The sequence below is a fragment of the Volvox carteri genome (assembly GCF_000143455.1).
Source record: "Volvox carteri f. nagariensis unplaced genomic scaffold VOLCAscaffold_40, whole genome shotgun sequence".
In the NCBI taxonomy this organism is placed as follows: domain Eukaryota; kingdom Viridiplantae; phylum Chlorophyta; class Chlorophyceae; order Chlamydomonadales; family Volvocaceae; genus Volvox; species Volvox carteri.
In genome coordinates this window covers 1,118,666-1,146,167 of record NW_003307583.1, presented here as the reverse complement: position 1 = coordinate 1,146,167, position 27,502 = coordinate 1,118,666, and the positions used below count along the sequence as shown (strand labels likewise).

Here is a 27,502-nt window from a genome sequence, read left to right as displayed (position 1 = left end):
GACCCCCATGAAGGCCGAGGCCGCCAGTGCGAAGAGGGACCTGCGGGGAGACGGGCCCGTCTATCGCAAGCGCAAGGACAACACAATAGCTCGGCGACACCTCACCACGCCACGTAAGCCCCATCCAGGAACAAAGGAAGGCTGCGCGGAGCTAGGCGCGTCAGTGCCAAGAAAGGCAAAGCCATCGACCTGGGCACGACAGCGGTACGGAAACGCATCAGAATGATCGCACATTCAGGACAACCGGGAATCAGTGGTTTACATCTAATTAATCTAAACCTAAGGAGAAGGAGATCAGCCGCGATGCAAGTAGGCAGATGAACAGGGCGTAAATCGCCCACGCGCATTGGAGACCGCAGTAAGACGCAAGAGTAGCCAATAATTTTCCCTGTCATAAATGCAAGCATCTTACCGCCGCTCCGGACCCAAGGCTTAAAACTTGCGGACCAGCCGAAGACCCTCCCACCCACCCATTAAGCGCATTGGGATGTGGTGTGGCCTGATTAAACATTGGGATCGGGTGTAAGGCTGGACGCAAAGGCCCACTTCACGCTAGTCCGGTACGGAGCGACGAGCATTTACATTCAAGCACTTGTGGTTGTAAAGTCGGTTCGTATTCCCCGCGGTGGGCTGTGCTTGCTTTGTCTACTGGTGCCAATGCAAGGCTAGGAGGGTCTAGCTACGCTAGCTGTCGAATGAAGACGATCTTTCTTTTAACCGATGCTGCCGGCCGCCTACCGCCAAGGACAGTTTCCAGGATAGGTACGGTGTTCGAACCGGCAGGCTACGTCGTGTTTTACTCTAACGCCAAAGCCTGCTTACCACAATGCCGTTGTAATCCGCTGCCTATTGCTGTGAATGAATAGCGGATGGCTGTCTAAATCAATACTTTTTAATACAGCTGACTGATCCATGATTCCTTGTACCGATGTCATGCTACAGGTGTTTTGTTTTGTGTTTGAAATCCCGCTTATATACCATTGATTGGTGCTAGTGACGAAAGCATACCTAACTACCACAATGCCTGGCATTTATTTCTTTTGAGCAAGGAACGGGTTGATGCGCACTGCATGACCCATTCGCCATTCGGAGTAACTGTACAATCTATTCAGGCTTGCATTGCTGCGATGCCTATATTTAGTACAGACGAATATAGATAAATGCATCCTTATATATTAATTGTAAACTAAATAGAACATCTTACTGGTCAACGTTGTTAAATTCCCGCGCTGTCAAGGCACGCTTGCAGGCACTTGGAAACCAAAAGAACGAAAGGTTTAAATTTTTTTCACATTTATTTGTGAATGCTTTTTATGTTAGCATCTGCAGCTTGAGTGTTCATAACGGGCATGGTCCGATTCCGGCCGTCGCCTTGCGTTGCTATCCTTGGATGCATAGCCGCCCTGGCTTTGGCATCAGCACAAGATGCCAGACACAGGGTGCTTCAAGGTCCGTCGGTGGCCACGCATTAGCCCGCAGCTGGCGTGCATTGAAACACCTTTGATTCGGCCGTGTTCCATTCCGCGATCCCTGCAGAAGTCGCGTCAGTACGTTTAGTGCCTGGTGGCATACAGGGCCGCCTAGAGGTGCTTTACAATGGGGTATGGGGCACCGTCTGCGGTGAGTACCATAACCTAACCAAACGACGTAGAAAACTCCTCGCTGAACTTGGTATGTCGCATTTTGCTTTCGACACTGCAGAAGATGGTTTTGAGGATCGGGATGCGAACGTGGTATGCCGGCAGCTTGGCCTTAGCGGCGGTCGTGCGCACTGGGGTGCTTACTTCGGCGAAGGCAGCGGGCCTATTTTCTTAAGCAACGTGGGCTGCTCTGGCTTAGAGAAGAGATTGCAAGACTGCGCAAACCTTCAGTGGAATCCCAAATCTTGCAGCCATTCCGAGGACGTTTCCGTTGTGTGCTACGGTGGGTTGTCGTGGGTCAGGTGAATAGACGCTGAAACAGGCCATCCAGCAGTCCAAGTCGCAACCTCTGAATTGTGTGTCTACGTTTTGGCAAGAAAGCCATAGCGTATCCCCAAAGCGCCCTGGCGGTTCTCTTGGTTGGGCTGCATGGGACGATCTATGAAGGACACGGTACGGTGACGGTTCAAGACCCACTCAACTTGTTGACCTTTTTGTTGGCTTTCTCCGTTAACGTTATTGCAGGGCCATCAGCCACTAGTTAATTACAGCGATTGCAGAAAGAGTTTTAGAAATAAAACTAACCACGGCGTTTCTTTCCAAAAGCGGATCTTAGGGTATTTGATATGAAGCCAAGAAACGCTTGGGCGCGCTTGGGGACCCCGCGGTCATGCGATTGCACAGAAATGATGAGATGCGACATCTTCCGACACCAAGCCATTTGGCAAACTCGTCTAGCTTGTGCATCTTCCTTTTTGGACTTGTTTTTATGTTTCCATACATCCCCCGAAACTTCACCAAACTCGCCGGAATGCAAACGAGCACGCACATGTGCGTGTACACATGCATGTGATGGGTGACAAGGCGAGGTTGGACTTTACAGTCGAAGGACGCTAGTCTAGGGCCAGCATCGATCAAGGGCTTTTTAGTTGCGATGTCGGATACTGTCCTAGGGTTCAATTGATCTCTTCGGAAAAAAGATGCATGTTGCGCACCAACGAATAGATACTCTGCCCTTGCACCCTTGCTCGCAGTCTGATTTTTTTGGGTTTTGTACTATCGTACATGATGTGGTTACCGGAAAAAAGCATAGACCGCGTGAAAACTTGACCAGGTATTGCAAACGAGGTGAAAACACATTAACCTGCTAGTTCTGGTGACTAACGGCCAAAAAAGGCAGAGGTTATCGCACTGAGGCAGAATCCAAACCCTTAACCCATCCATCCCGAATACAGGCGGCCAACCTCCTGCCGTACCATATAACAAAGTTCGCTAGGTTCGTACGCTTCCACAAGTGCACCCAAGAGAAAAATCTTGAGTGTGCTTGTCTGAGTTGCAGAACCCACTCTTCCCTGCCACTGCTCCAGGAACCGCGGATGAGCACCCCGTACGGCTGGTGGGAGGTCCGACGGCTGCGCAAGGCGTTCTTGAGATCATGGGCCGCGACGGCGTGTGGGGCACAGTTTGCGGTGAGGGACTGGGAGCGGCCTGGAGGGAGCCGCCAGGGGAAATAGAAGAGATACACACAGATACGTTATGCGGGAGAGGGAATCTACCGGAAGGAGCTGGAGTACTCACTCCTTATAGCGCCACACAGAGAGCGGCACCTTTCGGTTGGTGGGTTTTACCCGGCAGCCTTTGGATTGCTCGAGGGGAACACAGAGAGGTCCATGGAGTGAGTTATCGTACGTTTGCGTCCATGGCGGTTGGAAGTACGACGTCTTAACTAACACTGCTCCACTTGTATACTTTGCGCAACACATGCCCCACTGGCCGTCTGTCTGTCTGTCATGCAGCGCGTGACTGGCAACAGGAAAATGATGCGCGGCTGGCGGCGGTAGTATGCAGGTAGATAGGTGCGCGTGTCTTAGCTATCAAACGGGCACCGGTGTTGGGGCCTGGCAGCTACGCGCCCGCGAGAAAAAACGACGCCAACACCCCGTCGCCTGGAAAAAGAGGCCCTTGCTTCCCCGCTCCGTAGATGAATCGACTGTCCAACACTGCCTGACACTGGAGCAATATTACATGGCTCCCTGACATGGCCGAAAAAGGTCTCCGGATCTTAGCGGGCCGTAGGGGCCCCATGCAGCCTGACACCATGGCCTAATTCGGCCGTGGGAGGCAGCCTCAGTACACCGCCTTAAGCCCGTCCTGTCCTGCTGCACTCATGATGTCAATGTATGCGTAACTGGTGCTTACGATGAATGGCCTATGGGCCTCAGGGGGTACGCCCCCGTTGCCCTGTGTGTGTGTCGAGGACCGTTCATGATGACAGGTTAGAGTTGTTTCGGGTTCATGCAATAGCAGCACCTGCACATGACTGACGGTTGCCCTTCCTGATAGGCAATGTGTTGCCCATATGTACCGCTGGCTATAGGCAGCTGGCCAACACCTCGAGTACGGCAACCGCGAGTGCTGGTGCGGGGTCCGGTCATATCCTCATGGGTAAGAGGGTTTATACCTGTACGACAGGATTTGCAGCGTGGCCGCTGTGTACGGCATGTAATGGTAAAACCGCCACTGTGCTGATTGAAGAGTGTTGGGTGTTTACCTTAACCATTTCCAAGCCTGCCGTGTCCATGGCGGCCTTAGTCGTCTTGATAAATGAAACCACGAGGTTGGCTCTTTCTCCGGGCAGCAAAGCGTTTTACCTTGTAGCCTATGTGCTTCGTGGCTATGGATTACATTTAGCTTCATAGGCGTGCAGCAGCATACCCAGAAACATTACCCCAAGCGTGCAGGCTCTATTCTTACGTTCTAGTCTGTGTGATATTGCCCGCTGGCATGTGTCCACGAGAGGCGGGGGCCCTCCGTACAAAAATGACGTTGCGGGCGGGACAATGAATCATGCGCTTATGCATATGCGAGTGAGATGCCGGTCGGATGCGAGTGACGTGCGGCGTGTGATTGATTCCTCCCATCCTCAAAAAGGGGAACGGGCTCCTCTATGCCCGTGTCCGGTCTTGCAAAGGGCCCACAGCGTCTCAATCCTTCCCAACTCTCCGGCAGGCGCGCCAGCCCACGCCGATATAAACACCTTGTTTTGGCGTGCCCTGTCATGTGCGATGCGCGGCCTGCACCGAAAGTGACGGCACTCCTTCCTGGTTCAGCCAGGGGGCAATGCTGACTCGACCCGTGATTGGTGATCGTGTTCTCCGCTACGTTTCTCTGCCGAGCGTCTTCTCCAGACCCGTCCGAACTGTCCTGTCCAGGCCCCCCTAAAACACCGTCCTGTCCAGCCAATAATGCTGGTCTTACCTCGGGTTTCGGCTCCCTTTCCCATTTTGCTCGCCCATACATCTAATCTTCTCATGGGAAGCACAGTCCGTTTTTTTTCCGCGCCCACATCCTGCATCCCCCTTAACGACCTGGGCTGCGCCATTGCAGATGGCGTCGAATGCACGGGCAGGGAGCGCTACCTGGCTGCCTGCAAGTTCGATGGGTGGGGTATCGTGACGATGTGTAACCCGCTGACGGAGACAGTGTCGATCGACTGCCGAGGTGCGCACAGTCTGCTGCTGGACTCGCTTGGTAATGGTTGCCTTTCGGTTAACATGCTGCCGCTGTTGCTGCTGCTGTTGTTGCTGTCCTGAGTCATATGGCAGTGTTGATGATAGTGTTGCCCCCATATACATAGACCCAAGGCATGAAATGAGTTTTCTCCGTTGCGTGCTTGCAGGTACCTTGTACAGCAGTCCACCCGTCAGTGCTCGTCCGCTGGCACCGGCCCCCGGGGCGCCACCGCCGCCACCGCCGTCACCGCCGCCACCGTTGTCACCGCCGCCACCGTTGTCACCGCCGCCACCGCCGTCACCGCCGCCACCGTTGTCACCGCCGCCACCGCCGCCACCGCCGCCACCGTTGTCACCGCCGCCACCGTTGTCACCGCTGCTCCCTCCGCCGGTTCAGCCGCCGTCCAGCCCGCCTGCCTTGTCTCCCTGTGTGGCCTCCCCGTCAGGGCTACCCAATGCCACATCGCCGGACAAGACGCCGTCCTGGAGTCCTTGCCTGCGTTCTCCACCGCCATCTCCGTCACTTTCGCCGCCGACGCCACCATTTCTTGCTCCAGAGCCCAATAACATGAGCCAGGAGCCTCTCGGCCCGGACCACCCGTCGTCGCCGTCACCTCCCTCACTCCCCCGCCGGTCACCAGGTATGCTCTGCCGTCTCCTTCGTATACCGCCCCTGCTACGTGTCTGCATCTTGGCCTGTGTAGCCGAGCTTCCCTTGTCACCTTGGAGTGCCGGATCCTTAGGTGGATTGGCCGCTGACTAATTAATAAAAAATATGGCAGCGTAACCATTAGCCCTTGGATATTGTGGATGTCCATGCAGATCCGGTGCAGTCACCGCAGCCAAAGCCTAGCCCCAAGATGGCGCCATCTTCGCCGCTGAAGACGCCGCCCACGCCGCTGCTGCCGAAGCTGCCGCCGCCGAAGACGCCCTCTCCGAAACCACCCTCACCACGGCCGCTAAAGATGCCACCCCTGGCAAGGTCCCCGCCAAAGTCGCCTGCGTCTCGGTCGCCGCCGAAGCCCCCGTTAGCAAGGCCACCCCCGAAGCCCTCCGTACCAGGGCTGCCGCTGAGGGCCCCCCCGCCTCGCCTGTCCCCAAGGCCGCCTCCAGTCCCCAAGCCCCCTTCGCCACGACTATCGCCAAGGCCGCCTCCACTCCCCAAGCCGCAACCGCCGCCAAGGTCACCAGCACCACGGCCAAACACAAGGCCGCCCCCTCCGGTTAAACCCCCGCCACGGCGGCCTCCACCACCCGCGCGACCCCCTCCACAACGACCCTCCCCGCATCCTCCGAAACCACCGCCACCGCATCCGACGCTGGAACCCGCTGTGATGCCAGTGCCTCTCCGCATGCCCGTCTACGAGCCTAGCAATCGCACCTACCTGAAGGCTGGCAGCATCGGCGCCCTAACAGTGATGCCGCTGCAGAGTGCCCTGAGTCGGGTGTTCGTGCGGATGCTGTGTCCCGTGCGTAAGTACGCAGCTGTGTTACGCGTTGGAAACCCCGTCGACCTCAGCACTTGGAAGCTCCAGTGCGCAAATGTCTCCCTGGCACCGCGCACGCGCCACCTCCTGATCGAACGGCCTGACGATGGCTGCGGGGCAGCGGCAGGTGATTCCACCGCACTAGGGTCTCAGGGCACAGCTGATGAAGGGGGAGAAGTCCGCAGTGCGACCGGCGGACATCGCAGCCGACGGCTCGTGCAGTCTGTTGGTGGTTTTAAACCCCCAAGCCCTGCACCAGTTCCTTTTACAACTGCCCCAGCTCGACTGGTTAACTTTCTAGGCCATTTATTGCCATACCGGCCTGTGTATGTAGGCCTCCCGGGGACAGTTGCAAAGGCTAGCGTTAGCCTAACATTCTCCTGCGCATCTCACGGCGGCTTTAATGCGTTTCGTGCTGAGTTCGGTGGCTTGCAGCAGCAGCAGCTGACCCAGTGGTCGCTGCGCTGCGGCAGCGTATGGACGGTGCCTGCGCTGGGGTTTGGGGAAACCCACGACGGCGGCGTAGTCCCCAAAATGCTGCAGTGTCCAAGTGGGACGCTGGTAGCAGGGGTTGTGGCCGCGACGCGGGAATTGTCGTCCTCTACGGAATACGGCGACAGCAACCCTTTGTCTCCTGTGGTCGTGGAGGCTATTTCACTGTACTGCGTGTACAGCACCTAAATATTTGGCGCAGAAATAGAGGGTGCGCCCCATAGTTTGATTATCTGCATAGACATGTGTTGTTGCTGCTGTTGTGCATAGTTGCTTAGCCCCAGGTGTTGGGGCATCGGTGACATAGCTTGGACTTTTTGAGCCATCAAATGCTCATCATAGGAGTTGGGCGTAATTCGGCTTAGACGAATTAATTCCATAAATATCTAGTCTTAATCTGCGGAATCGTCATCTGCACTATGTCTTCTGTGTCTGCATGACCGTGCCTGTCTTGAATAGGCGAGCGACACAGTTTAGCTTTTTTTCTAAATTATCACTTGCATTCATAGGTTTGCATGAGGCTGCAACCAATCCTCGCATCGAGCACCACTCGCATCGAGCATCGGTCTAAACTTGACCTATATGCTAATATGGCCTTTGGCAGAGCGTCCAAAAGACGTCATGATAACAGATATGCATAGTATTTGTAACATAACTGATTAAACGCCGACTGCATCATAGCAACTCTCTGTTTACGCAACAGCTGTCTTGGTAACTATATAGCTTTCCTTTCATTCGCGTTGCACCTCAACGTTATATGGGACTAAAAAGGGCTTGGAGGCCGATACAGCTCTGCAGCAGCTGAAATGCTCTATGGGGCGGCTGTGAGTTTGATTGTTCTCAGCGGTTCCATGGAAGCCACTTGAAACTGGTCAACCCATGGAATGCAGGTTTGGGACCCTGTCCTTATCATCGCACAAATTGTGACGATTCAATGCCTCTTCTATCTAAGCCTTGGGCTATGGCAGGGTCTTTTTCTAGGTACGTGCGCCGGAGTCGTTCACGTGGAATATTTATATAACATGAAAAAAACATAAAGACAACCTCTGGGCACATGGGCCTGGCATCGCAGGTCCGAGCGTAGCTCGTCTGTCCATACAACATCTGTTCAGCTGGCGAGCATACAACCTCACCATCCCTGTGGGCTATGTCAGCGCTTTGTCGCTGCTGATTACCGCCGCACTGGGGGCGGTCTTCCTGATGTGGATTGTAAGTAACTTAAGGTTGCGCACCCGCAGACACATCTTCCCCTCCACCAAACACCTCCGCCCCTTAGCTCGCGAAGCTCACCACCTCCACCCGGCTATGTCCCCCAGCGCCATTCCTGCTTTGCTCCTCTGCCTCATGTGTTCCCTTTCGCTGAGGGGATCTGCGTCAGTGAAGCACGGGCCCCCTTTTCACCAACGTGCAGGTTGAGCGAGCAAAGAAATGTCTGGACTTCGCGTCGACATGTTTCATGTTCCATTTTTTCTTTTGCTGGCATTACGAGGGCTTCCCTGCTCGCTTCGAATGGTAAGCCCATGTAAACCTTGCCCTAGCTTACCCTGCCGCAGAATAAAGTAATACCCCCTGCCTTACCTGCCTATCTCCCCTCCCCACCACCACCACACACACCCTTCCCCGTCTCACGCCAGCCGTGCCGCCCTCCACTTAACCCCCCCGACACCCACTGCACACCAGGTGGCTCGTGAACGGCTTGGGGCTCATCATAATGTCGCTGTTGGGAGAATGGCTCTGTCTTCGTCGCGAGATGCAAGAAATCCCCCTCAGTAAGTAACCCAGCACTGAACTGTAACGCCAACCAGCGGAACCCCATCCCCCTCTGCCCCCTTGCCACTTTCACCTGTAAAGCAGCCCCTGGGGCAGCAACCCGCTTCTTCACTCCACTTCGTACGGCCGGGGCCTCTGTCGTGCATCTGTTGGCCTCCTTTGTAGTTTGTTTATTGTTGAATGTCGAGTCCATCACACGCATCCTTTTCCTACCATTTATTTCACTGCTGTAAGCTCACTAAGCTCACTCTCCGGCGCGTCTGTGTAGTGCAATAACAGCTCTTGTCCAGGAGTGCATCGGTGTACTGTTACCTAGGCAGGGGTCGACATCCGTGTTCTCACGAAGAGGGGCTCGTGAAGACGCGGGTTTGGAGTCCACTATGCTTTTAGATGGGCATGTCGTGTTGTTGCTGCTGCTGCTGCTGCTATCTGCTATTTCCTAGGAGGTACTGTATGTATGTATAAACCCTATGCACTCCGCCTGTCCCGTTTGCGGTGAGTTTGCGGTAGGGTTCGGTCTGTTAGGTACGTACATGTACCCGCCTGCTCGTCTGCATGCCCATTGCCTGCCCGCCCGCCTACCTCCCCTGCGCCGGCCGTCAACGTGCGCGCATCGCGGCCCGCGTTCGGTCTCACGGCGGTCGCGATGGCCCCTCCCCCGTGGCGGCTAATACTGGCGGACGACGCACCAGGTGAGCTGGCGGGTGCTGGCGGTGGCGGTGGCGGCGGCGGCGGCGGCCCCCTGGCGCCGCAAATGTCGCTGTCGAGCGCCGGCAGCGCATCGACAACGATGTCCTTGCTGTACGCCATGACTCCCGCCTTTGGGGCTTCACGTTATCGCGACAGCCGTTTGTTGCGACCCTTTGCGGCGCTACACACCGTGCTGAAGAGGTGACCGTCCCTTTGCTGCTCTCGATCTGTGGAGATCCCACCCAACCCCCAACTCGGGCTCCTGTGGCTACCTGAGGTTTCTCCGGGTCGCGTTTGAACAGATAGGCAGGCAGATAAACAGCATACATAGATTGCGCGGTGATCGATTCGAACATATACTGTGATTCTTAACCCGCCCTGCTTATGTAGCCGATTTTCCCTAGTCGTTTGGGATCGCGTTCTGCTCAGCATTGCGGAAGAACTGAATGGGGGCCATTGTGAACTGTGCCGTTGGAGCTGTGCCCCGTTCTGCGGCTGTACGATGCTGTGCGGCGCCGTACCGTGAGGTGCACGTACTGCATCAGCTGACGGGGGCACCCACCCAACCACCCCCCTGCATCCCATGGCCTTGGCCGCCCTCCCCCCCCCCCGCGCACTTCGCCCGCTTCGCCGTCGCATCCCACCCGTCCCCCGCCCTGGCCGTTGCAGATACGTTGAGAGGGCGAGGAGCTAACGGGGGTGCAGCAGCGGCCAGCGGCAGTGGCGGCGCCGGCACGTCGGTACCTGGAGGGGTTGTTGGCGGCACTTCCTCCGCCGTACAGATGGCGGGCTCGACTCTCAGCAGCAAATCGGCGTTCAAGCCGCAGGTGGGCCAACAGGCGCTCGTCAGCCCCGTGTAATCTACGGGAGCTCGCTGTGGGCCCGCGGGCCGCAGCCCCCCACCAGCCGGGGCCACCTTGCCGGTACCACACCGTTGCGGGGTTGGCTTACGAGAAGGTATAGCAGCGTCAATCTAGCTGGTGTAGAGGCTGGTGGTTGGCCTTATGGGCCGTGTGGACGCGCAGGGTTTGTGCAAAAGGGAATGGCGTGTGGTAGCATCATAGTTCTAGGGGTGCAGATGCGCGTTGCTGTCGGCGCCGCGATGGGCGTGTCTGGCAGGTGTGCTAGCGAGCCCGGACTGAGACCCTCTTACTGCGGATAGTTCTAAAGGCTATGGTTTGGGCAGCGGTCAGGTCTGTGTAGGAGGCGTGCTTTCTACTGAAGCAAGAATTCTAAGTCGCCGCATGTGTTCTTGTGATCTGCGCCGTAGGCAGGGGCGGCGCCAGGCCACTTGTGTATCCGTATCGACCATGGAGGGTCTATGGCTCGGCACCTTAGCTTCAACCCCATTTAGGTGTCGGATCTTTGTTGTAACAAAGAGGAAAAGCCGTTGAAAAAGGTAGAGGCGTTTTGAGACAGGGGAGATGTGTGGGCACGTGTTGCCTTGCTGAGTGACGTGGGCCAAGTATCTGACTGCTACTATATCCTTATGTTCCTAGGCCTCTCGGCTGTGAAGGGCGATATGGTGCATGTACATGAGAGCATCCCCTCTGTTACGCATCACTACTGCCACCGTTGCCGCCACTGCGGCTGCTGCTGCTGCTGCGGCTGCTATTGTCGATGGAATTCGCAGGAGAACCCAAAACCCAGAACATGGCATCGGATGCACTCCATGATTTTTTTCCCGTCGTCTTCTATCTGTGAGGACTTTTAAGTACAAGGACAGGACCAAGCCTTACGGAGCCAGACGCGACGTCCGCCAGGATAGCAACTCGGGGCATGGGCAGTCCCGCGCGTGATTACTGTCCGGAGGTTCTCAAAGAAACCAACGTGGCCTGCAGCAATGCGGCCTTGACGATGCGGCCTGCGCACGTCACCCATACAGCGAGAGTGAAGCCGCTTAGGGTTTTCACATTTCCACATGACTATACACGTGAGGAAAGGCAACCGTCGTTCACGCTCCCCAACACCCCACCGTGCCGAGCATGTGCGCACTTAGTCTTGTAGGAAGTTACTAGGCAGTTGATGATGAGCAGCATGGAGGAAAAGCTTAGTAGTGTCCATGGGCTCGGTTCGCCGGCCACGAAGGAAGAAGACAAAAGTCCAAGGACGTTCGAGACACCGCTATGTAGGCTGCGGCATGCATGACTTAATAAGCGATACTTGCGCCATAGCTCCGATAGCCCATATGGCTGTTGCCTGCACCTGCAAACCACACGTCAACACCCTGCGCTATATTAAGTCCTCCCGTTGAATGGGAGATACCGGCTATTACTTTACTTGTCCCAGTGAAGGCCTGGGTAGACACCCTGCCACGCACACACGCTATCTCTCTCTCTCTCTCTCTCTCTCTCTCTCTCTTCATACCGGACGCACCTCTCCGCAGCCTCTAGCAGGAGGTCTCTCACATCGTTATACTGTGTGCACACACACATGCACACGTACATGCACACACACATGCACACGTACAAACATGCACGGACCACCTGCATAACCTAGCAGCCAGTAGTCACCGACAGTACCGATAACTTGGCCGCTCTGGATCGGGCAGCGTCCGATCTCTTCACTCTTCAATCACCTTTACGCCAGCCACCCACAGCTAAGGAATATTACACCCGCCTCATATTACACCCGCACATGCTTTTGACGTCATGTTTGCCCTCCGGTGCCCTTGTTCAAGTAAGGAACCCTGCGGCCTATCCCTCATACGGGAAGCTGATGGTACTGGGGCATGTTGATGAAAAGACCACAAATGCATTGGAAAGAGTCGGTGGAATGTTGAGGTCATGGGTGTTACGTGTGTGTCACTACCCTGCTATCGTTAAGACCCATGGGTCACCCCCATCGCTTAGCCATCGCTGCCAGGCGCGCCTCATCTCTCTTGCTCTCCTCGAAACGATCCAGCGGCTTCTTCGGAATCCCCTTGCCGTTGGGCACACGTGCCTTCTTGGCCAGATCGGCTGGCTGAGCAAATCGCGACTGCACGTGCGCGTACGGATCAGCCGCGCCGTCACCCGCCAAGCCTGGGCTGCCAGCCGCACCTCCGCCGCCGCCGCCACCACCACCGCCGCCGTCAACCCACGGGCCCCCGCCAGGGCCGCCACTTAGGATGCCTGCCGGCGGTGCGCCTGGTCCTCCCATACCGGGGCCGAAGCCCAACGGCATGCCCGGCGGTACGACACCTCCCATATAGCCCATTCCCAAGGGCATAATTCCCATGCCACCGCCATTCCCTATCAAGCCCGGCGCCGGCATGGCAAATCCAGCACCTCCGCTGCTGCTGCCACCGCTACCATCGTTACCCATCTGGCTCCCCGGGGCGCTCCGTCGCGCTCCGCCTAACAGGGGGGGTCCAGGCATTCCCATGTCGCTCACGAGCATCGGCGGCCGGGCATTCACCGGCGGCAGCTTGGGGATGTTGCTGTGTACGCCGCCGCCGCCGCCACCGCCGGGTCCCAGCGGCGACTGCACCAATGGCAACATGTGCTGCGGGGGCAGCGACGGCCCGCGCGCGCCGCCGCCGCCACCACCTGCACCTGACCCACCGATGGCATGCGCCATGAGCATTGCCGGCGGCATCATGCCCGCGACGGACGCCAGCCCATTTCCTAAACCCATGTGGGCCATAGGGCCCACCATCGGGCCCGCCCCGCCCGCATGCTGAGCGAAGCTCTGCGCGGCGGCGATGGCGCCGCTGAGCTCCATGCCGCGCTCTCGCCCAATGTAGAGCTTGTCCAGCAGACGGTCCATTTTTTCCTTTGTGGAGTCCAACTCCCGTTTGCGCTCCAGAACCTCGTTCTTCGCTTCCATGACCGCGGCTGCCGTGAGGTGCGCCTGCTGCTGCCATCGTGTCATCTCAGAGGTCATCAGCTGTGCGGCGGTGTCGAGGGGAAAATGAGCATCAGCATTGGGGGGAGGAGAGGAAGGGGGAGGAGAGGAAGGGGGAGGGGAAGGTTCACACAGAGCGGGGAGGGATAAAGGAAGGAGGGAACAACAGAGAATGAGGGCGGGTTGGGGTATGGGTCCGGAGAGTAAGACTTTAGACAGCGGAAGGCGTTAAGAGTCACGTATTCTTGATTATATAATAAAAATGATCAGGGAGGGAGTGGAGCACACGACCGCAAAGCTCCAAAACAGCCAATCCTGGTGCAGGCGTGATTCTGGAAACCTCTGTGCGGACCTGTACGACACAGCATCCCTTTGCCCTTTTACGACACATCATCCTTTCCCCCCAACACACACACACACTTTCTCCTCCTCCTCCGCACTGTCCTCCGCCATATACCGTACATCGAACTACTGCCAAAACTGCTATGGCGTGCCACACGGCCGCATACAGCCGTGCACGACCTACGTGCGTCCGGTAGGCCAGCTCCTCTCGGAGCCTCCCAATCTCCTCCTGCAGCGTGTTGATCTTGGCCTGATACTCTGACTCCAGCCGTGCGCGGTCCACAGCCTCAGCAGCTCGAATGCGGTCCTCTGAAGCCGCCAACGCCTCCTGCGCCTTGCCCACCTCGCTGCGGGCTGCCTGCAGCTCCGCCTCGAAGTCCTGACGCATGCTCTCCAAAGCGTTGCGCTCCTGGCCGGTATTTTGTTTTGGAGTTTGTCAATATAATAATAAGGGATCATGATGAATGTCAAGCTTTCCATTCGATGAATTTCCAAGCTTTTCAGTCCTAATCTCATGTCATGGCCCCTTAGCTCAGCTGGTTAGAGCACGGTGCTAATAACAATAGGCACGCCAAGGTCATCGGTTCGATCCCGATAGAGGCCACACTCCGGAAGCTGGAGGAAATGAGGGCAGGCACATAATTGTGGGGGCATAAGTTATACGACCAAAGGGTACTTATGCCTCGTCTCGTTACGGGACCAACAAACATCCGTCGTTTGTACGATGGAGTCAATACAGGTCATTTTCCAGTCTATGGCCTCCCGGCTTTGACGGAAGCCCCCGCAATCGTGCGGAACTTGTAACTTGTATTACAAGACGCCCAATGCATTGTGGGGCGGACCCCGGTGAGGCGAGGCGCGAGGTGCACGCATAGGCAATCGCGCGTGGCGGCATGGTGTGCGACTTCACGAGTCGGGCGACTCTACTCAACAAACGCCGCTTTTCTTTCTTTTCCTTTCCTTTTCCCGTTTTCCGTGCACTCCCTGCCGAGCGTGCCGCGGTGCACCCCCGCGCAAATGGACCCACATGGCCAAGTGTGCGTGTACGTGTACACATGCGCATCCCCGAACGACCTGCGGGTCAGCCTCAGCCCTCAGCCCTCAGCCATACATTGGCGTCCACCAACACCCGCCCAGATGTTTCCAATGTCCCCTCAGCCCTCACCCGCTTGATGCCGTTTCGCTCCTCCTCCATCTGCCGCTGCTCCTCCTTCCGCCTCTTCATCAGGTCCTCCAGGCGGTTCTTGGCCTCAAGCTCAGCGGATATGGCCGCCTGCGAGAGACAGCACCGACGAGGCTTAACTTGTTCGTCCGTACGCTTCCTAGAGTCCCAACCTCCCAGGTTAGGGCTAGGGCGGGGCCCCCGGCGCGGGACTAGAATGAGTTATTGGGGTGGGATCGGTTTCGTCTTACGCTAGGTCGGATCAGATCGCGGGTTCCGATGTGTTGCACGTCCCAGCACCCCCCGGGGCCTCCTTTGCCGTCCCGGTCTAAAACTTAGGGGCTGCGCTACCCCCGCAGCTCCCGCTCAGCTCCGCCCAAAATCCGGACCGGCCCCCCAACCCGACATAGCCTTCCTCCTAGCCTCCCATGTCCCAGGATAGATAGACTCTTCAGCGCAGGATAGAACCTTCAGGCAGGCAGGCAGGCAGGCAGGCTGTTGGTGCTGCTGGTGCTGCTTTCCAGTTACCCTTCCCCGCTGCCTTCCCTCCCGAGGCCATCCAATGCACCTGCAGCAGCTCCTCCGCCTTCTTGCGCGCGGCCTGTTCCGCCTTGAAGTGTTTCTCAATCCGCAGAATCATATCCTCCAGCTCCTCCCTGGCACGAACCTCCATTTGGAGCTGTTGTGAGAAGCGCTCCCGCTCCGCAGCTATCAGTGTCTCTGAATCCGAGTCCAACTGCGGCGGCCGCGGCGGCGGCGGCAGCGGTGGCGCCACACCGTTGCTGCGGCGGCTAACGCCGCCGTTGGACATGGACTCGCCGCGGCTGTAGCTGCTGCTGCCGCCGGCACCAACACGCAACTCCGAGCCCATCCTCCCTACGGCTCCCTGTTGTTGTCCGTACAGCGGCAGCAGCTGCTGCTGTTCAGAGGCAAAGGGCGGCGCCGGCGACGCGGCGCCGCCGCCGTCGGTGGCGTTGTAGTCATACATGCCGCCGAAGTCGGCGGCGCCGTCAGCCGCAGATGGGCCGTCGCCAAGAATGGCGCTCGCCCCCTGCGCACTTCGTTCTGCTGCTGGTGCTGCTGCTTCAGCTCCCGCAGCGTAGTAATCCTGATCGACAAGTGCGCCGTCCTCCCCACCGAGCCCTCCCTGCTGCTGCTCGTCGTCGTACTCGAGTCCTTGGCCGCCGTACCCCTGCTCGCCTCCGTACCCGTAATCGTAGCCGTACTGCGTCTCCGGCTGCCCTCCCTCGTCAGCTAGGTCCTCTGCCTGTCCCTGAACCAGATGGGATCCCGACACTGGCTCCAGATCTGGATTTAGCCCGAGCTCTTGCTGCTGCTGCTGCTGCTGCTCTTGCTCGGCCCAACGGCCGTCCTCTGCTTCAGGGAATCCCCCCGGGAGGTACGCCCGCTCCTGTCCCGGCTGTTGCCACGGCTCCCGCACCCCCTCCTGTTGCAGATATGCGGCGCCCTCGTCTACCAGTCCGTAGACCACTCCGTCGACCACTTTATCTGCTTCTTCGGCGCGTGGCCCCCCTGGCGGATTCAGTGGGGATGCGCCCAGCTGGTCCACGGCCAACGCACCCTGTTGCTGCTCAGCTTCTGGGTGATGTTTCAGCTCCTGCTGCTGCGGCTCCTGTTGTTGCTGGGAGGGCTCGAGACCGAGCCCAGCCGGCCGTGCCTGGGGCTGGGGTTCTGGCTCGTCCTCGAGTCCAAGGGACTGGGGTTGAGGTCCGGCTCCGGGCTCGGCCCCAGGCGGCTCCTGTGAGCCCCGCGGACTCAGCACTGGCTGTAGCGGCTGCGGTTCGGTTCCCGACTGCGCCTCTGCTGGCGGCTGCTCGGATTGCGCCCCGGGGTGCGACCCTACTTCAGATCCGACCTCTGGTGGCTGCTGCTGCTGCTGCTGCTGCTGGACGTGATCAGAAGGCGGTGGCTGTAGCGGTAAGTCCGCCTGGGGTTGGGACTCAGGTACAGGCTGCGGCGGTGGCGGCTGAGGGCCAACGTCAGTCGGAGACTGTGCACCTGGTTCTTCAGAGGGTGGCGGTTGGGGGCTCGACTCTGCTGGCGGCTGGGGCGAGACAACCGGCGGTTGCTGCGCTTCTTGTTGCGGCTGCGAGAGGGGTTCTGCTTGACTGGCGCCTGCTGCTTGGCTGCCAGGTTGATCCGGCACTGGAGGGGACGCCGTAGGCGATGACAGTTGTTGAGGCCCGCTCTTTTCTTCTTGGGTTTGCTTGGCTGTGGGGGAGGATGAGGAGCTGATTGGCAGGGTGTTGCTGGGGGGCCCCGTTGTCGAGCCCTGCTGGGACTCCTGGGCTGCTGGTAGAGAGGGTGCGCCAGGAGAAGGTAGATCGCCAGGTGGCGACTTCTCCGGTGGCGATGGCTTCACGAGCTTATTGTTAGAGCGCCGGGTCTTGAAGGCAAGTCCTCGTTTGGGCTGTGATGCGCCAGAGGCTGTTGGAGAATCCTGTCCCTGTGGCACGGACCCTTCTTGGGGCAACTGCTCCGCGGAGGCTGATGCTGCGATCTGTGGCTGTGGGTTGGCTGCCGCCGTGGATTGGCTGTTGTCAGGGTTCTGCGGCTGCAAGGCTGATTCTGGTAGTCCTGGCGGTTGGTCGGACGCGGTTGCCGATGCCTGCGCTGCCTGCCCCGCGGGTTGCCCTTTCTGGGTTTCCCCTTCTTTCAGATCCCCTGCGGCGTTCGGGCTGTCTGAAGGCCCAGCAGGGTCCGTTGGTTGAATGGATGCAGGACCCGAAACCGCGTCTGGCTCTGCCGAAGGCTCCTGGATATTCAAGAATTGTGTACCAGATGGAATTTCCTGCTCGCCTAGGGGGATCCGGTCAGCTGCGTCCGCCTGCAAGTATGCATCCGTAAACGCGTCTCATAGCCAGCCATACATCTAATCTCCTGTAACACTTGATTGTATGTTACTCAGTTATATCTCATATAATCCATGATCATCGAAGGCAGGGCTGCTCTTAAAATCAACTTAGTTACTTTTGACTAGTTTCTTCTACAGGATATAAAAATGTTATTGTATGCAGCCGAACCTTACCATGCAGCATGCCCTCTTCCCGTGAACCCCTCTGTTGAACGGGCCCTTGCTTCGAAGGTCCCACGACTTGGCGTTACAGGGATACCCACATGACACAAGAACCTAAAACCTATATATTTGACATTAAATACTCCATGAATTGCAGTGATATTATGGCTTACGCAAGGCGGGGCGTATAGGACAGTGCAGAGTTACGAAGGAGTTGCCCGGCAACAGAAGGCAGAATGCGCCCAGCAGCATCTTCTTTCTGGAAGACTTACGAGCTTGCATGAGGTAGCCGAGCCTCAACCTCAGGTGATGCCGTAGTCCCGTACGTTGCTGGTTACGATCAACCCAATTGCAAGCCGTTTTTCATTGCGCGATTGCAGTGGTTCATGAGCCTTCGGGTTTGTCTGAACTGTACGGGCTCGCTGAAGCTTGTAGCATCCATCCATCCATCAAGGAGCACTCCTTTCCGGAAAGATGCCATCATGATGTAAACTTGCGAGCTGCTCTGTGCCATACGCTATACGGCTACTCAGGCTCGGAGCGTGGTTTGCACTTCTTGTTGCAAGGAGCACACTATAGCCCATAGGGTACCCCAGTGTAGCTGAAGGATTTGGCATAACGGCTACAAGAGCCGGACCAGCGGGTGTGTATGCCAAAATCCATGTTCACTTAACTCCTTTCAAAGCGGTGACTTGCAATTAGCCCCCGTCAGCCAACACCAGTTACGACAAAATACCTTCCGTCAGACAAATCATATAAAGATTTCGCGCAGCCATGCACAAAGCGAAAGTTCACCCAAACACGCAACAGGCAAACTTACCAAGAATGGCAGACCCTTAACACCCCCACGCGGCCGTGATGTCATGCAGTCTACATTACAGCAAGAGACGCAACCGCAGCAGTAGACTGCTCGCAGATAGCACACAGGTACTCGACTTGTCCTGCTCAGAGCTCCCACGCACTCAGTGTTCATGCACACAGCTCCCACGCAATTGCATCACACAAGAAAGGTCATACTCGTAGATGACCACTGGTGGTCTACCGAAGACACCACCTAACGCGGTTGCACCTAACTCGCGCGACACATTATCTGTGATCTAAGTACGGTCGCTTGACGCCCATGCCATCCATGCATTCCTTCATCTTGGCCTCGGAAAGTGCCTTCGTGAACAAATCGGCAACCTGATCAACGGCGCTGCAACATACGATACACTGCTCACCGTGCGAAACGCGCTCACGAGGGGAATGGTGGCACACATGACAATGCTTTGTGCGTGATGACGAATCTTGGGATTGCATGCGGAGGTAGGTATTAGCCTTCCCAAAGTCACAAACCTATAAGACCCCCGTAAGCTCATGCTTAACCGTGCTGACACGCAACGGCCCCACGCACATCCACATGCAACAGCTCGAGGGGCTTAGATGTGGCAGAATCAGAGCTGGGAAACGGCAAACGGCAATGGTTTCCTAAGAACAGACCTCACAGAAGCCGTCCTTAGCAGCACGGTGGGAAGCCCGCGTTTACAAACTTACACCACGCACCATGCCCTCCATCACCAAGCTCTCCAAGTTGTCCAGCCTAGTGGCAGAAACGCCGCTGCCACAGGGAAACCATGTAAGACTCAGGCACCTTAGCAACAAAGGCAGGGCCGGGCGCACCAGGCTCTGCAGGCTTGTACGGAACCTCCTTTGCATCAGACGTGAACTGCCAAAGGCCGTCGCGGCACTTGATGGGCCAGATGCACTTGTTGGACTGAAGCTCGCGGGATGTCCGCCATGAGAGACCGGAAGGAGGCCAGATACGTGTTGAGCGGTGTTGGTCCGGAACCTTGGTGCAGAGCGTCCATGCCGATTTGTGCATTGAGGGCCCTGTCAAGAGAGGGCAAAAGGGGCTCCAGCGCCTGTAGGACCGCGTTGAGGGACGGGAAGGGTGGAGCAGGAGGGAAATTGGAGGAGCAGGAGCAGTGTATCGGGAACGGGGCCGTCAATGGCGGAGAGGCCGGTGACGGCAGCCGAATGGCTGTTTTCGGGGATCCTGAACAAGGTAAAATGCAGCCGGAGCCGATTTGCCCACACGGTGTGTTCCGCATCCTTGGCGCTGGGATGGGAGCGGGGGCCTCGTCGTATTGGCTGTACTGGCCAGCGGGCCATGGTCCGGGGGGAGGTAGCCGCTGATTCGGGCATGGAGTCCTGGACTGCTCTAACAGCAGCAGCGGCAGCCAGTTCGGCGAGGCGGCCCCAGGCGAAAGAAGCATCGGGCGCAAAGGCGGTTCGTCGGCCGGGCGGCTGGACGCGGGCACGGGGGCAGGGGAGCTCGGTGACATGTGTTGGAACAGTTCGACTCCTCGCCGTGTGGTAACAACCCGGGGGTTGGGACGGCAGCTGCGTTCTGTCCACTGGAAGGTGCATCTTGGGCTGTGCGGACAGGGCAGAGGTCGGGAGCAACGTAAGGCGCAGGGCCGATGGGCTCGACCTCGGTGGGGAAGCTAGGTTGGTGGGAGCTATGAACGGGGGACGGTGATGGTGACTAAGGCGGCGATGACGACGAGCAATCCGAGGCGGACGTAGGCGCGGATACCATCTGAAAGGGATTTGGACCACACCTTATTAATTGGGAAGCTAAAGCTGACTTCATTTGCAACTGATTTTGTACTGATTTGGACCAGGACGGAACAAATCTCTTCGGGATAGACTTCGCCTTACATAGATCATAAATTGGTCCGTTTAAGCAGTCATGCAAGGAGCTGTACTCAATGACTGGCTCCGCTAGCTCCGAAGTCACGACAATCTGCTGGCAAAGATCCGACAGATCGTCGACCATTTCTAAAATATCACACACGCAACAGGCAAACTTCGCAAGCATCAGAGACAGGCCGAACTCAAACAAGGACACCCTCGTATTTCTATTCCCAGTGCCATTGCTTCATTTGACACTCCATTCACGCTATATCACAAATGACGCCCAGCTGGACAACCAAGACATCAAAAAACGCACGATGTTTGCCGTTGACATTGGGACATCGCACTTACACCTTCTTATAGACAGGTTAACACCAGTGGAAGGAAGTAACATTTTGGTTGGATAAAATACACGCGCAGCAATGCGACCAGGGTGCCAACACTTGCGAATCGCTCTGTGCAGGACGCCCCCATACCGCCAGCCGTAGACCACCCGTGCCGCCAATCAGACCCACACTGCGGTGAGCGGCCATGCACCCACAGTCCTATCATACCATCCATTCAACACATGCGGATCGGCAGGCGCCGGGGCCCCCTATCCCTACACGCATATCATCCCCATAACCAGAAGCCGTACTTGAGCAATAAATTATAAGTAGCCGCGCAGAGATAAGACTGAGAATAAGGAAATCCCTGCTTATAAGACTTGACCCTCTGGACATGCCGTAACCTTAGGACCGCGAACGGGAGGCTTACGCTGGCAACCAGCCGTTGCCACCGTCATCGTCGCAAACCGCTGTTCAATACACCAAGCAAAGGTTCCGAACACCAAGCACCCAGCCTCGCATTTGCCTGCAGGCAGATTCCTCGACCGTTCAGTTCTTCGTTTAGATAATATTAAGAGTATAATAGAGGCAATAGCTACGATATCGGACGAACAAGCGATACGACGTATACGGCACGTTTGTTCATTGTCCGATTCCTCCACATGCGAAGCAAACGCTGCGTACCTGTTCGCCCCGACAACGCAGCTGCGCATGTGCAAGGCCACGGCGAAAGGATGCCGCGTTGTACCGACAGCGAGCCTTCCTTTTACGGCAATCCAACCAGAGGGATCGTGGAACGACTCACGCGTTCACGCTACCTGTTACACCAGGAAATCTGCGGCAGCACGTTGCATCGAGCAGAGCCTATAACCGGTCAGCTATTTTAAGTGGTTTCTAAAGGCGCGCAGCTAGTGTGGTCCGGCCAAATCACATACGGTGTGCAAACCGAACCGAACGACTTGTTGGCCCGACGATGGAACCATCCCCCAATACACTCCTCAATCAGCCATGCTACCACACACAAAGCGGCCACATTGTTGGGAAATAGTTGGTCGTCTCTCTGCACCGACCCGTTTCCCACATAGCAAGCCGAAGGGCCCCCGACGCTCTCGCCTGTTGCTTTACTACGAGGTTTAGGTGGAATAACCATTGACGATGCAGGAGAAGGAAAAGACGACATCCCATAGGCATGTAAAAAATATACATAGACCACATGTTTTTTGTTTTGCATGAGGGGGATGAATCAAGAATGGTTGTACGGGCGCGGGTGCACAGCCCATGACCAGGTTTGTACACACTCATTACAGCGCAATCCGCAATATCACACTGTAAACCGCGAACCATGAAACCGCTTCCCTACGGCGTCCGGAAAGGTCACGGAAATTGTGCGAATGCAGCCGACCTGAGGCCCTGCGTGAGAGACGCGGCCGGCACCGGCACGTCCATGCTTTTAGGAACAGATTCGGCAGATTCAACGCCATGGCTCAGCTATATGGCGGCTGTCAGCCACAAACCCAACACTACCCTGGACCAGGTCAACTCATGTTAAGGAGCAGAAAATGCGGCAGCGCGCTGTTGTATTACGACCATCATCATACCGCCACCACACTGACAGAGATGCACTACATGGGTATGTCTCACATGGTTGGGGGTGCGTAAACCTCATCCGTGCAAACCTGCCCAATAGGAGCCATGAGGGGGGCTCAAGGCTATCTGCCCTGCCCACTGCCAAAGCCACTTAGTAAAGAACTGCACAGCAAGGAGAATAAAACTAAGGAAAGGATAAAAGACAGCGCCACTTTGAGCAATAAATGACGTGCAGATCCATAAGCCCCGGCCCAATAATAAATGTAAGCGGTGCAGGGCCCCAAGACTAGGCCAGGCGCGCAGCGCTGGCAACGCCAAGGGCAAGCTCGGGTCCACTCCCTCCTCCCAAAGGCCATCCGCGCGGCAATGAACGCGAAGGGAGGGACGGAAGCACACTCGCGAATACGGGAAAAGGCTTTTGGTTCTACGCCACAAGAGGAGGTCGCGTGGCAGGGCCTGGCGAGCATTTCCTAAAACGCCCCACGCGCATCTTAATTTCCACGATAATTAGTACGATAATTATGTTCTTAGGAAGTTTCAGATTCTTCACATACGTCACATACGTCATACGTCATCTTCCTTTTAAAGCATCAGCGACTCAGCCGGGCGTCACACGCCCGACTAAGGACCCCCAAACTGGCTCGCCATCTGCGCGCGTGTGGAGCCTGCTATTCTTCCCCTGCAACCGTATTGGGTACTCGAGTTTCCTGCAAACATGTTATCGCCACCAACTTCTCATCCCATTGTTGCCCCGATAGCTGCACAGCAGTGTAAATGGGACCGTATCACTCCATCATTCCAGCCCATTGAGTACACGAGACACATGACCCCGCTACCGATACAAATTACAACCTTACCTAGCTTGCCCAAGCTCAGGCTCAGGTCATGTCAGCCCCGGCTGCGCCACGGCAATTGCAGCTAAGCACGAGCCCTTGCGCTGCAATGCAGTCCCGCCCGGCCCAAGGCGCGAGGCTCTAGCGGCAAGCGCCAGGGTCGCGCTCCGCAGCATCGGACCTGCCTCCGAAGCCCCGGCCTGACTGGGGCCTAGCCCCGCAGGCAAGGCACCCGCCTTTGAGGCACCGCACTTCCGAACCGCCTCCATGAAAGAGGCCTGCCGCACAAACCCGCAATCGTGGTCTCCACCACCTAGCTCAAAGCCTCCATACCGATATTCGAGCACACCGTCGTCTTCATCTTCACTGGGGGCCTCAAAGGTTTCGTGCAAAAAGTCGCTCCGCAGCAGAACGTTGAGGACCGGGTTGTGGTACTGCTCCACGTCTGCGTCCTCGAAAACGTCCACCGTGCCTATCTGTGGGCCCTGCCCAGGCGTGCAGGGACCCGCCTCAGCTGCCTTAATTACTTCCCCGGCGCCAAGATCATTGTCGGGAACGTTGAAATGGACCCTGTCCAGCATCTCCCCATCAATAACAATGCCGTTGCCTTCCGGGCTCGCCCGGTCCCCACCAAATCCACTTGCTTCCCAAACGTCGCCGCATGCGGCCCCCATCCCCATAACACCCTGGCGCGTCCGTTTCATGTCCAACGTAACAGATACATTCAGCGAAAACGTCGAGGGCCCTTGCACGGTGGCAGCGGCAGCGGTGCCCCCACCATCACCGCTGGGCAGTGACGCTGCGGTTCGCAAACACGTGCCCATACGACTGCCCGTTGTCTGCGCCGCCGCCCCCACCGCCGCCGCCACGCCGCCGCCAAGGCTTGCTGCGACGCGAGCAGGTCCCATGCTGCTACCCCGATCGTAACCAAAGCCGTCGCCGCCGCCACCGATGCGCGGCAGCAACTGAGAGGGGTTCAGACCCAGTCTGGGCAGGTCCGTGCTGATTCGACGGCAGAGCCGCTGGCTGCGCATGTCGCCCTGCGCCACTGCTGCCAAACAGGCCTCCTGCAGACGGTTCAGTGCCGACGTCACGTCGCGTGCTTCCGTTGCCAGCAGAGACGGTCCGTTCGACGTTGCAGACGGCTTAGCAAACCCCGCCGGCAGCATCGCCCCCTGGGGACATGGGTCCTCCTGAAATACCGTATCCCCGCGGGCGCCAGCGGCCGTGGAAGCCGCAGCTGCCGCCGCCACCGCAGGGGCCTCAGCGGGGGTGATGGAGCCGAACTTGCCCGGCGGGCTGGGCGCGCCACCGGCACCGGCAGAAGCGGCGCAATAAAGTGGGTTGTTGGAGTGCAAGGATGCCGTACCATGCGTCGCTGTTGCTGCACCATGCGTCAGCCTACTCGAGTCACTGAAGCGCGAAGGAACAAGCATAGAGCTGCAGCCCCACTCGCAGCGATGGCCGCCCTCGCTTGAAGAGTTCGCCAGCACAAAAGCCTGCGAGCCATCTTGCCGGGTCCTCTCCAAGCGCTTATCCTCGTGGCGGTCCTGGCTTTGAGCTTGACCCTGGCCGGAGCCCGTGCCAGGTTGCTGATTTTCCTCCTCGCAAGCTAGTTGGTCACTAGGTTCCTGCACGCCCTCGTCCCCCTTCCCCACCTGCTGCTGCTGCGCTTCCGCTCGTTCTGTGTCCTGGCACCTCTGCTGCTGCTCACGCTCTACACCTAGGAATCCCTCAAATTGCTCACCACCGCTGCAACAGCCCGTGACTCGGGTGGCGTCCGTCGACATAAACACAGCGTTTGCGCCGCACGACATGGAGACCCCGCCATATCTCCCTCCTGGTCCCCCGCTTCCGGCGGGGCGGCGTTGCTGCTGCTGCTGTCTGATCTGGGTCACCGTCAGGGCCACATCCAAAGCACAATCCTTCCGGCTCGTAGAAGCCGGTGTATAACTGCGGCCCCCGGGGTCGTTGCTGCGACTCGACATTAGGACTGTCGTCAAAAGGGGCTCCCGCGCGCCGCTCACCTGCCCACCAGCGATCCGTGGGCTCGCGCTATCCACTGAGCCACCCGCTACGAGCAATGCCGAGCAATTAATCGGGACCGTCACGCTCGCCATGTTATTGCACCCGAAGCCCGTCGAGAGCGTGGAAGCCAGGACGTCAGAAGGGCCGCGGCCCCGCGGCGCACGGCCCGCCGTGAGGCACGACGGCGGTAGCCCTGTAACGGTAACATCCCCATCGCGGGTGAAGAGAATGCTGGGTCGCCGAGGCAGCCCTCTCCCTCGCGCATTGGCCCTCGCAAGCGTCGCAGTAGCTGATTCATCAACTTGGTTGTGCTGCTGGACCCACTGCTGTGCCGCTGCTCCTAGCTCCGGCGGTGCTGTGGCGCCGCCGCCGGTGATACCTGAAGCACTGCCGTTGTCGGTCTGCAACCGGGACGTCCTAATAAGTCCAGTGCCGTTCACTCCAGCGCTGCCATCGATACAGATGGGTGCCGGTGCAATCTGGCTCATGGAGGTGCAAGCACGAACGCGACGCCGGCGTGCCGTGCTGGTAGCGGTTTCCTCCATGGGACCACCCTCCACGGGGACCGCGGAGAAGTCGTTCAGCGAGGTACTGGAGGACATAGCCATGGACGCCATCGCTGTGGCGGGGATGGCTGTGTGTGCGCGGGCTATCGCCTTGACGGATGGTGCAGGGAGTAGGTAAGCTGCCGTGCTGGGTGAGATTCGGTCGCTTCGGCAGCGGCTCCGGGCGAGGACAGGCCCGCGCGTTTTGCTTGTAAAGGGGTTAAGTGACGTGACGTGCGGTGCGGACCCAATCCTGCGCGAAAGGAGCGGACCCGGCAGGCCATGAGCCGGCGCCAATTGCTGACTGTCCCTTCCAGGTGAGGTGGTTGTGTAGGAAGCGTCCGAGGTACCGCGGCGGTGAGAGGGCGCCGGAAAGCGTTGGCTGCTGGAAGCCGGAAGGCAAGTCAGCTGCGCAGGCTGCGACTGGATATTGGCCCCAAGGCGCGACGGTTCTCGGCTGGCTCTGGCGGTGAAGGTGCTGGAGCGGCTGACTTGGTTCTCCGAGGCCGTCCGCGCAGAGCGCATGCTGTCTTGCGCCTCTTGGACTTCAGAAAGCACTGTAGATGTTTCATCCTGTCAGGGGACAAGAGCAAAGGCGGCCGTATCAGCATCCAAGAATGGCTTACAACGAAGCCAGAACCTGATCCGTCCACGGTATCGCCCGTGGCAGCAATTTAGTGGCGTCTTGAAGTGCTGGCGGGTGCAAGATGCTAGGTAGAAGGTCGAGGGTAGTCCCTACCATTTCGTCAAGAAACAAGGAGGCGCCCGTGCAACTCGCTGCCCCAAGCTTACATTCTTTGGAGTCGTCGCGAACAGCTCAAGGTATCGAGCAGTCGCCAGAGTTACGATGTCTGCGTCTCCACGCGTTCGAACACGGGGTTTTGGGGCATCGGTCGGACTGTAGTCCCATGTTCCTGTATTCGGCAAGGCCGACTCTAGATATGAAAGTTCGCAATATCTCAATACGCCACTTTACCCACAAAGGGCTAGATGGATAGCGTCCAAACCGTATTTTCACGTTACTGACCTCTGCTGCAACTCCTCCTGCTCATGAAGCTGCTAAGAAAGCCACTGCGCATGATACCGGAAGGAACTGGTCCCTTGCTGACGCTTAAGTGGGACGAGTCGGCTTCTGATGGTGGCCTGCATTCACAGTGCCTTGTCTTCGGTGACGTCCAATACGATACAATTAAACTTACGCTTCCTTACCGAGTGCATCCACCAAAGCACCCCACCAGGCATGAAGGCATTTTCATCCTGGATGCGTATATTTAGAGCTGGCCGGTTAAACAAGCATCACGGGTTGAGGAAGGTTTAGACATCTGAACTCCAAGGCCTGGACGTCCTCAAAGCACTGCCTCTCAGGTTGCCGCATCGGTTCCTGGGACGCCGGATAAAGAAACTTGGCGCAACGTTCCCGCGGAAAGTAAGTATCATATTACAAGCTAAACGTTCCGCGTGTTTGGGGGAAACATAAGACAATGCTAAGAAATGCGACGTATGCAGTATAACCAACAAACCATGGACAGTACAACTTTATCAGC

At 57.5% G+C, this 27,502-nt stretch overlaps 4 protein-coding genes across 4 annotated transcripts in view; 2 read left to right on the top strand and 2 right to left on the bottom strand.

The window, feature by feature from the left end:
• Positions 1-511, bottom strand: part of VOLCADRAFT_106266 (uncharacterized protein) — a gene marked incomplete at both ends in the record, with an annotated part of 4,339 nt that extends 3,828 nt beyond the window's left edge. The window contains 3 exons of the mRNA XM_002954047.1: positions 4-40; positions 106-189; positions 471-511. Of these exons, the coding sequence (XP_002954093.1) occupies positions 4-40; positions 106-189; positions 471-511 (162 nt within the window). The remainder of the gene's footprint in view (positions 1-3; positions 41-105; positions 190-470) is intronic.
• Positions 512-1,559: 1,048 nt separating this feature from the next.
• Positions 1,560-1,946, top strand: VOLCADRAFT_64471 (uncharacterized protein; the record flags this gene model as incomplete). The annotated part of the gene is made up of 2 exons (XM_002954135.1): positions 1,560-1,620; positions 1,702-1,946. Coding segments are annotated over 2 exons (306 nt in total), but the record flags the coding sequence as incomplete, so codon positions are not given.
• Positions 1,947-5,319: 3,373 nt separating this feature from the next.
• Positions 5,320-10,443, top strand: VOLCADRAFT_121272 (uncharacterized protein; the record flags this gene model as incomplete). Its single annotated transcript, XM_002954134.1, has 6 exons — positions 5,320-5,793; positions 5,975-6,766; positions 8,204-8,340; positions 8,543-8,643; positions 8,812-8,900; positions 10,261-10,443. Coding segments are annotated over exons 1-6 (1,374 nt in total), but the record flags the coding sequence as incomplete, so codon positions are not given.
• Positions 10,444-12,426: 1,983 nt separating this feature from the next.
• On the bottom strand, positions 12,427-27,208 carry VOLCADRAFT_118633 (uncharacterized protein; the record flags this gene model as incomplete). The annotated part of the gene is made up of 10 exons (XM_002954046.1): positions 12,427-13,077; positions 13,228-13,461; positions 13,946-14,170; positions 14,927-15,034; positions 15,492-17,626; positions 19,620-19,861; positions 20,035-20,246; positions 22,368-22,375; positions 23,567-26,004; positions 27,168-27,208. The coding sequence occupies 10 exons, from the start codon at positions 27,206-27,208 to the stop codon at positions 12,427-12,429; spliced, it is 6,294 nt and encodes a 2,097-aa protein (XP_002954092.1).
• Between the last annotated feature and the right edge of the window lie 294 nt (positions 27,209-27,502).